Here is an 11,694-nt window from a genome sequence, read left to right as displayed (position 1 = left end):
TCATCACTCAACTCACCAACTGAGTCACTCGGTCCATAAGCCAAGTCTAACTAACATAGATTGGTTGCGAGCCACCCCTTCGAGATTCTTATCTCTAACAAGAGTATTCACGGTAATTAGACCAGAGCACAAACATACAATCATCAACATTACCCACTCTTCGGCACTCAAGTTTATAACCGAATACCGCATCCTGAACAACCGGCTACGAAAATATGCTCGGTCGTACTCTGTAATGTTCACCACCGATTAAAAGTAAAGGGCATAAATGTAAATATGCACATACAAATTAACGAAAGAACCATATGCAAACAACAACGCAAACTACTTGTTTTTTTATTTATCAACATCTAACATCTGGATAATGTTTTAATCTCCGACCAGATGAACTGAACTGAAGCTCAATTACAAATCGAGTTTCATTCAATTACAAAACGTATGGTCGTAATCTTGTTAACACGCATACAACCGCCGTGTTTGCAGGCGCTATCACATAATCAGCACCAATTATGCCCCCTCAAAACAACCAAACATGTTTTAATAAACCACCAAGCCAGAGACCGCCGGAATATTCGCACTAAAAGTCGTGGGTGGGATTCGAACGCAGAGACTTTTCGGACTCGAAACTATGATTTTGAAGATGATGATTTTGATGACGAGGAGGATACAAATCAGTGGCTTGATATTCTAGAGGACTTTATTGATGGTGTGTGGATTTTTAAGGTGACTTTGTTTTAAATATAATTGCTAATTGCTAATTGCTAATTGCTAATTGCTAATTGCTAATTGCTAATTGCTATTACTAATTACTAATTACTAATTCCTAGTTATTAGTTACATGTTTCTTAAGTTAGATCATGTTAAATTTTGGAATTCTAATTTGGATAGTAATAGAATAATAGAAATGTAGTTACATTATTTAACTTACGTATAAGTAGTTATCAAATTATAGATGTAGTTGCATAGTGAATCACTAGTTGCATACTTAGGGTGGTGTTGGAAATAGTCACGGGATAACACGATTAGGCAAGGCATCTTTACTCGTATACATAGTTGATAGAGTTAAAACAGTCAAATTTAAGGTCAACCAGGTTGGGCAAAGTATGTGTTAATGACACAAACATTACCTTAAACATTTTCTAATTGACCAACTTTTAGATACTGTCATACTGATGCACCCATTTTTTGTGCATAAAAATGTTAAGAAGTACATAATTACATGGCTCGAACGAAAATCTCTGTACACTTTGAAAAAGAAACCTTAACTATAACAGTTCAAGAGTTTGTATGTGCCTTCACAATTTTATGCTACTTTTAGGGTGTGTTTGGCAGATGAGATTCAAGGGACTCATAGTGAATTGAAATCCTGATTTTGATGATTAATTTTCAGCCTTTATGAGTTAAAAGTAGCATTCGGTAACATGAAAAAGATTGGATTATTAGAATACAAACTCCAACTAGTTTGTCACCAAACACACCCTTAACCTGCTCGATACCAACCTGTAACTCAATTGACCCATCGTTAGTTACATACAGAGTACCATCAAATTGATATTTATTTCTATAAATAGTCAAAACTGCAAGTATCGTCTGAAAATCAGTTAACATAGATTTGCATAACCAGTGCAGGCGTTCAGATCATTTGGGTGGATGCTTCCTGCAATAATCTCATCGTTGTTGTTAACCTCCGGTCCAAAAGCATTTCTTATGGCATTAGCTATTCCCATCGGCCAATCAGCACTTTCTATGTTATTTCAAACAGTGTGGGGCCGACCAAAGAATAGAACAAGGCGTCAAAACAGAAACAATAAAAAACAACCACGACCACAACCACGTGCCGCCAGTTATGTTGATATAGAGGACGAAGAAGAATATGAAAAAGAAAAAAAGAAGACCGCCGCGTATCAAACATGGGTTGCGGAAGATGGTGGTTCGAGTGATAAGAAAAGTAGCGGGACGTCATCGAGTTTTGGCGGTTGGGAAGATTTGGATAGAAAAAGTAAACCGAGTAGAAATAGAAAACGGAACACGACAAAGAGTAAAATGAGTAGGAGAGAAGGAAGAAGTGAGACGCCATTACTTTTGAGATTGTTGATTGCGGTTTTTCCTTTTATAGGTTCGTGGACAAGGATGTTATAACACTATACTTCCATAATATATCTTTACCAGTAAGTGGAATCATTATGCTCAAAATCCCGATTCAAGCAGTCATTTATTTGGTACCGAATAAAGTAGATAACTAGCAATTACCAAGTAGCCTTTTGTGGGTTCACAATATGTTTGCTTGTGTATTGTAGTTGGACGAAATGTGTACATGCTACATCTTTTATATGGTGTGATTGATGCATCAAAACAATGTATTCTAACAAAATTTTGACCTCTTCTAGAACAAAGTTTTGGTTACAACAGGTACTCATAGTGCAATGATGATAATTTAGGTCGACATGCTTCATCTTAATCACCTCATGCTTTAAGTTGTTTTCTCTTCTTTGGCTTTTGATCATGTAACCCTGAATGACATAATGCAATTTATTAATATACTCTACCTGGTTATTGAGGCTCCCACTCTCAAATTTGGGTCAAATGGGTCAACCTTTCGGGTCAATTGGGTCTTGAGAAAAATTAAGCATAGCAATGTAAACCAAAACTTAAAACATGACCCATGACCCATTTAACCCAAAGCTATTTTGACCCGTTACCCAAATTGACCCAACCTGACCCGTTTGCTAGGTATAGTTATTAACAATACAAAAGCAGGATTTTCAATTAGATAAGTATCGTTTGTTTTATAGAGGGATCGTATGCTTTTTATCTTCTTTCCTCTTTCTTCGTAGGCTCTCTAAGTTACTTAGCTTTTCAACTGCCCTGTTGGTGTCCATAGAAACCTGAAAAAATTATTGTAGTCATAAAAAACTGATACTATTGGTTTATTTATGCGCACAGAAATATTTTACCTTATTTAGAAAACGAAGACAAAGAAACAGTCTTGGGTTCTTTATGTCTGGTGGTAACTCAAAATATTGTTAATCAGATCCTGGTAAAAAAGTATAAACTGCATATGATAAGTGAATTCAAAGTTACCTCCTGACCACTACTCCTGACTCCTGAGTGCTTGAAGTGGTTTAACACAATACTGACCAATAACAATGTATCTGTGAATGACTGATTAATACTTATATGATTAAATTAATGAGTAAACATATGAGGTTTTTCCTTGTTCAAGTTACCCGGAGAGGTGAATTTTTTCTCGGTCTAATCGGGTTATTACGTGCACGTTTCAACCTTTTACTGGCCACCCCAAGATTTGTTGCTCTCGTGAACTGTGAGCATATCAAGATGCGAACCAGTAGACCATTTTGTGATGGTTTATACCAGCTGCACCAAAACTAATCAGAAAATGGTAAAACAAAATTAAACTTATTATTCACTTTTACTTGATTGATAGATTTTTCACTATTATCTCACAAAAGTGTCCTATCTGATCCCTTGTATGTAGTAATTTGTAAGGGGAGTGATATGTACACAACCATTTTTTGTTATGTAGACAACCAACATGCTTTACATTGATGTAAAGTACAACATTATAAAGCATGTTGGTTGTGTACATAACAAAAAAGGTTGTGTACATATTTATCACCCAATTTGTAAAAGGTTAGAACATCTAAATACTCCAACAACTCATTCTCGAAATCTTAACCGGCATAACCAAATACAAACACCATTTGCCTATTTTTACTACACCTTTACATGAATCTGATTACTCAATCGCAGATCCCCACAGAAAGCACACATCCAAGAAAACCAGTAATCCTTTTGTGGTTAACCCTCCAATTACTACATAAGAACCCCTCCAATTATCATAAAAAGACAATAGTACCCCCTGCCCATGTACAGACAAAATATAATATAAACATGCATCTTTATCTTCCTCTTTGCACCTGCAGATTTTGTAATAATAAAATCAAAGTTCAAACATCGATAGTAACAAGTACATATACATGTGCTTTCTATTATTATAGACTGAAATGCATATTCACTTTGCCTAAATATCTATAAGACAAAATTAGCAACAGCATAAAAACAATTAATTCTGATCATCTAATGTAAATACCTTCATGTGATATTGTGATGTGGCCAAATACTTCAAGATTAAAATATTATAATGGTGTAGCAACAGCATAAAACATTAAACATCTATAAGACAAAATTAGCAAGAGCATAAAAACAATTAATTCTGATCATCTAATGTAAATACCTTCATGTGATATTGTGATGTGGCCAAATACTTTAAGATTATAATAATAAAGATCATTGTATTCACAAATGGTGTAGTAATGTTAGTCTATTCGAGAAACAGGTGGTATGTCCAAAGCGGCTAACATGGCTTGAAATTGATGGTGTTCCGGTTACATGTTGGTTTGAATCGGTGTTCATCTCCATCGCAAAGTTTTGGGGTGACGCCATTGAAACCTTCAACTGTAACATAACTAGTGATAATCAAAACCTCACATACGGTAAAGTTCTTGTTCTCACACGGGAAGTGACCCCTATTGAAGGTTGTGTGAAAATTGTTATTGATAATCATGATATAGAGGCGTCTGTTAAAGAAGAGTTCACAAAAATTCAAATTGATCTTAAAACTGGTGATGAAGATCTTAATGAAACTGAATTGATTAATGACAACAATTCTAGCAAATCGTTGGGAGACGAGGGTGATTTCGTAGATGACACTTTTAACAATTCTGAAGATGATGATGACGCTAGTTTCAATACATATGAATCTGATGAAGATGACCAACTCAATGTTCATAACCTTAATTTTAATTTCTCGCTGGAGAATGATAATTCAGACAACTGTCAGAACAACGGCAACCAAAACGTAGAAGATGAAGAATCTGATTGTTTTGGTATTCGTGAACTGTTTCAAAACAACTTTGAAGAATGTGTCAATCATGGAGACAAGAATGGAGTGGGTGACAATTCCAATGGTCATACTTCTAAAGTTAATGATTCCAATGGTCCTACTTCTCAAGTTAATGATCAATTGCCCACGCCTACATCCATACTCCAATCAATAAGGCATTTTTTGAATCCATCTTAATGATAATACAAATTGCAACGGTCAATCCCCAAGCCCAACACTAGTGCAAAACTCTTTTGGGCTTTATCAAACTCCTATGGGCCTTGATGAAAATATAACCCATGATGATGTATCAAATGGTTCTGATAATAATTCTCAAGATGATCATCTGGGCCTTGATAAGGATTATGATCAAGGTGACACATTGAGCCCAAATAATAATACAACTAATATGGAGGAATTGGGCCTGTCCAAAAATGATACAAATCCAATCAACGATGATACTAATAATTTGCAGTGTTCCAAAGAGCCTATTCATAAAAAACAATTAAAGGAGCCCATCGCGAATAGAAGTAACGAATCTGCACATGTTCCAACAACTTGTCGAACCTCAAAACCAAAGAAGAAGAAGACACAAACTACTGAGATCGAACGAGGACGCTGTTGGTCTAATATCCGTCGGAAATCTTCCTCTAAGATGATGAATTTAAAGAACTCAGCGCGAAAGATGAAACCTGATGATAAACCTCTTCGATCGAAGTGCTCCAGTTGCGCTGTAAAAAGTAAGTCATCAACAGATTCATCTAATAGCAATTCAAATAATTCTGTTTTTGTTAAGTCTCATCAGTCAATCCCTTCGATTGGGGTTAGGGAATATGGGACTAAGTTAGGTCTCAAGTGGAGGGAGAGAAAATCCTTCCAGTAAAGACCTTTATCACCAAATCGTTTTGTTTTTTTTTTTCATGAAGATTGTTTCGCTTAACATAAGGGGTTTTTGTCTCGGGGGAAAGATTGATAAGTTTGGGTGGGCTAGAAGGTTAATTTTAAGTGAAAAACCATCTTTTGTAGCCTTACAAGAAACATGCATAAAATTAGTTGAGGATAGTTGGGTTCATAAACTTTGGGGGTCATCAGAATGTAATTTTGTGCAAAAAGAGAAAATTGGAAAGAGTGGGGGGGCAGCTTCTAATATGGGATACAAGTTTTTTTGAAGCTACTGATTGTTTCATGTGTGATTGTGTTATTGGCATTCATGGTATTCTAAAGCATACAAATGAGGTAATTAATATAATAAATGTTTCTGGTCCCCATGATGATGCCAAAAAAATCAAACTATGGGATAAATTGAGTAGTATGTTAGAAGGAAAAGAAAATGAAGCTTGGATAATTTGTGGCGATTTTAACGAAGTGATAATGCTAAAAACGAACATATATTTCATAGTATTATCCCTCAAGAAAGACAAGCTTTTAGTTGCAATTGTTCTATTTACAAGTGATATTCGTTTAAATAATAAGAGGTGAAGACAAAAGACAGATTCGACGAATTGAAGACGCAAACGACCAAAAAGCTTAAAAGTACAAAATACAATCAAAGTGGTTCCAATTATTGATAAGAAACGTCTCAAAATTACAAGAGTACAAGGTGCAAAACGCAAAATACAAGATATTAAATTGTACGCAAGGACGTTCGAAAATCCGGAACCGGGACCAAAGTCAACTCTCAACGCTCGACGCAATGGACTAAAAATTACAAGTCAACTATGCACATAAATATAATATAATATTTAAATAATTCTTATAATTATTTAAATATTATATTTATATATTAAACCGTCGGCATACAAAGAAACAAACTCATGTGAGCTGGAAAAAGGGGCCATGCGATCGCATATGTAGTGACCCGAACTTTTCCATGTTTATATATATTAATTGAGATTGATATTTACATGATTAAATGTTTCCAACATGTTAAGCAATCAAACTTGTTAAGACTTGATTAATTGAAATATGTTTCATATAGACAATTGACCACCCAAGTTGACCGGTGATTCACGAACGTTAAAACTTGTAAAAACTATATGATGACATATATATGGATATATATATAGTTAACATGATACTACGATAAGTAAACATATCATTAAGTATATTAACAATGAACTACATATGTAAAAACAAGACTACTAACTTAATGATTTTTAAACGAGACATATATGTAACGATTATCGTTGTAAAGACATTTAATGTATATATATCATATTAAGAGATATTCATACATGATAATATCATGATAATATAATAATTTAAAATCTCATTTGATATTATAAACATTGGGTTAACAACATTTAACAAGAATGTTAACCTAAAGGTTTCAAAACAACACTTACATGTAACGACTAACGATGACTTAACGACTCAGTTAAAATGTATATACATGTAGTGTTTTAAGATGTATTTATACACTTTTGAAAGACTTCAATACACTTATCAAAATACTTCTACTTAACAAAAATGCTTACAATTACATCCTCGTTCAGTTTCATCAACAATTCTACTCGTATGCACCCGTATTCGTACTCGTATAATACACAACTTTTAGATGTATGTACTATTGGTATATACACTCCAATGATCAGCTCTTAGCAGCCCATGTGAGTCACCTAATACATGTGGGAACCATCATTTGGCAACTAGCATGAAATATCTCATAAAATTACAAAAATATGAGTAATCATTCATGACTTATTTACATGAAAATAAAATTACATATCCTTTATATCTAATCCATACACCAACGACCAAAAACACCTACAAACACTTTCATTCTTCAATTTTCTTCATCTAATTGATCTCTCTCAAGTTCTATCTTCAAGTTCTAAGTGTTCTTCATAAATTCTACAAGTTCTAGTTACATAAAATCAAGAATACTTTCAAGTTTGCTAGCTCACTTCCAATCTTGTAAGGTGATCGTCCAACCTCAAGAAATCTTTGTTTCTTACAATAGGTTATCATTCTAATACGAGGTAATAATCATATTCAAACTTTGGTTCAATTTCTATAACTATAACAATCTTATTTCAAGTGATGATCTTACTTGAACTTGTTTTCGTGTCATGATTCTGCTTCAAGAACTTCGAGCCATCCAAGGATCCGTTGAAGCTAGATCCATTTTTCTCTTTTCCAGTAGGTTTATCCAAGGAACTTAAGGTAGTAATGATGTTCATAACATCATTCGATTCATACATATAAAGCTATCTTATTCGAAGGTTTAAACTTGTAATCACTAGAACATAGTTTAGTTAATTCTAAACTTGTTCGCAAACAAAAGTTAATCCTTCTAACTTGACTTTTAAAATCAACTAAACACTGTTCTATATCTATATGATATGCTAATTTAATGATTTAAAACCTGGAAACACGAAAAACACCGTAAAACCGGATTTACGCCGTCGTAGTAACACCGCGGGCTGTTTTGGGTTAGTTAAATAAAAACTATGATAAACTTTGACTTAAAAGTTGTTATTCTGAGAAAATGATTTTTATTATGAACATGAAACTATATCCAAAAATTATGGTTAAACTCAAAGTGGAAGTATGTTTTCTAAAATGGTCATCTAGACGTCGTTCTTTCGACTGAAATGACTACCTTTACAAAAACGACTTGTAACTTATTTTTCCGACTATAAACCTATACTTTTTCTGTTTAGATTCATAAAATAGAGTTCAATATGAAACCATAGCAATTTGATTCACTCAAAACGGATTTAAAATGAAGAAGTTATGGGTAAAACAAGATTGGATAATTTTTCTCATTTTAGCTACGTGAAAATTGGTAACAAATCTATTCCAACCATAACTTAATCAACTTGTATTGTATATTATGTAATCTTGAGATACCATAGACACGTATACAATGTTTCGACCTATCATGTCGACACATCTATATATATTTCGGAACAACCATAGACACTCTATATGTGAATGTTGGAGTTAGCTATACAGGGTTGAGGTTGATTCCAAAATATATATAGTTTGAGTTGTGATCAATACTGAGATACGTATACACTGGGTCGTGGATTGATTCAAGATAATATTTATCGATCTATTTCTGTACATCTAACTGTGGACAACTAGTTGTAGGTTACTAACGAGGACATCTGACTTAATAAACTTAAAACATCAAAATATATTAAAAGTGTTGTAAATATATTTTGAACATACTTTGATATATATGTATATATTGTTATAGGTTCGTGAATCAACCAGTGACCAAGTCTTACTTCCCGACGAAGTAAAAATCTGTGAAAGTGAGTTATAGTCCCACTTTTAAAATCTAATATTTTTGGGATGAGAATACATGCAGGTTTTATAAATGATTTACAAAATAGACACAAGTACGTGAAACTACATTCTATGGTTGAATTATCGAAATCGAATATGCCCCTTTTTATTAAGTCTGGTAATCTAAGAATTAGGGAACAGACACCCTAATTGACGCGAATCCTAAAGATAGATCTATTGGGCCTAACAAACCCCATCCAAAGTACCGGATGCTTTAGTACTTCGAAATTTATATCATATCCGAAGGGTGTCCCGGAATGATGGGGATATTCTTATATATGCATTTTGTTAATGTCGGTTACCAGGTGTTCACCATATGAATGATTTTTATCTCTATGTATGGGATGTGTATTGAAATATGAAATCTTGTGGTCTATTATTATGATTTGATATATATAGTTAAACCTATAACTCACCAACATTTTTGTTGACGTTTTAAGCATGTTTATTCTCATGTGATTATTAAGAGCTTCCGCTGTCGCATACTTAAATAAGGACGAGATTTGGAGTCCATGCTTGTATGATATTGTGTAAAAACTGCATTCAAGAAACTTATTTTGTTGTAACATATTTGTATTGTAAACCATTATGTAATGGTCGTGTGTAAACAGGATATTTTAGATTATCATTATTTGATAATCTACGTAAAGCTTTTTAAACCTTTATTGATGAAATAAAGGTTATGGTTTGTTTTAAAATGAATGCAGTCTTTGAAAAACGTCTCATATAGAGGTCAAAACCTCGCAACGAAATCAATTAATATGGAACGTTTTTAATCAATAAGAACGGGACATTTCAGTTGGTATCCGAGCGTTGGTCTTAGAGAACCAGAATTTTGCATTAGTGTGTCTTATCGAGTTTGTTAGGATGCATTAGTGAGTCTGGACTTCGACCGTGTTTACTTGAAAAATGATTGCTTAACAAATTTTGTTGGAAACTATATATTTTTAACATGTGAATATTATGTGATATATTAATCTCTTAACGTGTTTGATATTATGTGATAGATGTCTACCTCTAGAACAAGTTCCATTGACTCACCTAATAATAATGAAGAGTCAAATGTAAATTGGAATGATTCGTGGACTGATTCACAAGTTCCCGAAGAGGAACCGGAAGAAGAGTCGGAACCGGAAGAAGAATCGGAACCGGAAGAAGAATCGGAACCGGATGAAGAAATAGAACCGGTGGGAGAAATAATAAAACGGTTAAGTAAAAGAAAATCCTCAACCAACCGACCAAGGTTAATTATGGTCAATGGTGTTTCCGCCAAGGAAGTAAAATATTGGGAGGATTACCAATTCTCCGATGAATCGGATTCCGACGAGAATTCCGATGATGTTATAGAAATTACCCCAACTGAATTTAAAAAGGAAAAAGAAAATAATAAGGGAAAGGGCATAAAAATAGAGAAATCTAATTCCAACCTCGATGAACTTTATATGTATCGTCAACCCCCGAAGTCCTTAAGTTGTAACAATGACCCGGGAACCTCTAAACCACCAGGTTTTTCTAAACCAATGTTGAAAACGACGGCTCGTATTAGGGGAACATCATATATCCCTAGAAACTTGGCAAAATGAACCAAAACCGAAGAAGAAGAAACAAGCGAGTCGGAATAAGATAGTTGTATTCGTGTGGTGTAATATATGTAATATAGTGTGCTTATGCTTTATGATATATGTAAAAATTGCTTGTATTAATAAGTATTTTTTTTATGAATCTAACTCTTGTCTATTTTACAGTATAAAAACACAAAATGGATAGACAACCCAATATTTTAAGAGACCTACCCGGAGACATGATTGATGAAATCTTGTCTAGAGTCGGTCAGAATTCTTCGGCTCAACTATTTAAGGCGAGATCAGTTTGTAAGACATTCGAAGAACGTTCCAAGAATGCCTTGGTTTATAAAAGGCTTTCGTTCGAAAGATGGGGGATATCACATTGGGAAATCCATAAGTTACGATGTGTTTACTTTGACACATATATTGCGGGGAACCCAAATGCTATTTTACGCAATGGGTTAAGAAATTATTTTGACTCAATATATCCGAATATTGGACTTCGTGATTTAGAAAAAGCGGCTAACATGCAACATAAAGAAGCATGTTATGCTTACGGATTAGTAATGTTCGCTTCTCACCAAAGTGAGGACAAGAACATCGGGCTACAACAATTAAACAAAACATTCCCACAAGTGACGGAGTCGGTAATTGGGGTAAGAAATGAGGTTTTTAGATTGTTACGGGACTGTTGGACATTACGTAACCCTCGTCCCTTTGACGACGTTACAACACGCTATCTTATCAACGGCCATAACGGTTATGTTCCACAAGACCAAGGATGTAACACCCTAGGAAAATCCCACATCGCCCACATACATGAGTGATCATGGGATTATAAGGTAATACCCACGCTTAAATGACACAACGCGTTTTGGGATCACAGGCTGAGTAGAAGTGCGAGTACGTTATAGTTAAGCGTGCTCG

The 11,694-nt window shown here is 34.3% G+C and overlaps 1 protein-coding gene across 2 annotated transcripts; it reads left to right on the top strand.

Moving 5' to 3' along the window:
* The first annotated feature begins 349 nt into the window (after window positions 1-349).
* LOC139897523 (uncharacterized) lies at window positions 350-2,460 on the top strand. 2 transcript variants are annotated; one of them, XM_071880218.1, is made up of 2 exons: window positions 350-706; window positions 1,625-2,460. In XM_071880218.1, exons 1-2 carry the CDS (start codon window positions 439-441, stop codon window positions 2,137-2,139), a joined length of 783 nt encoding a protein of 260 aa, XP_071736319.1. In that variant the 5' UTR covers window positions 350-438; the 3' UTR covers window positions 2,140-2,460. The 2 variants fall into 2 exon arrangements, with proteins under 2 accessions (XP_071736319.1, XP_071736318.1); XM_071880217.1 differs by having other exon boundaries at window positions 350-723; window positions 1,630-2,460.
* The last annotated feature ends 9,234 nt before the right edge of the window (window positions 2,461-11,694 follow it).

This window comes from Rutidosis leptorrhynchoides, chromosome 3 (assembly GCF_046630445.1).
Source record: "Rutidosis leptorrhynchoides isolate AG116_Rl617_1_P2 chromosome 3, CSIRO_AGI_Rlap_v1, whole genome shotgun sequence".
In the NCBI taxonomy this organism is placed as follows: domain Eukaryota; kingdom Viridiplantae; phylum Streptophyta; class Magnoliopsida; order Asterales; family Asteraceae; genus Rutidosis; species Rutidosis leptorrhynchoides.
The sequence above is the reverse complement of the archived record's forward strand: the minus strand, read 5'-3'. Positions and strand labels throughout refer to the sequence as shown.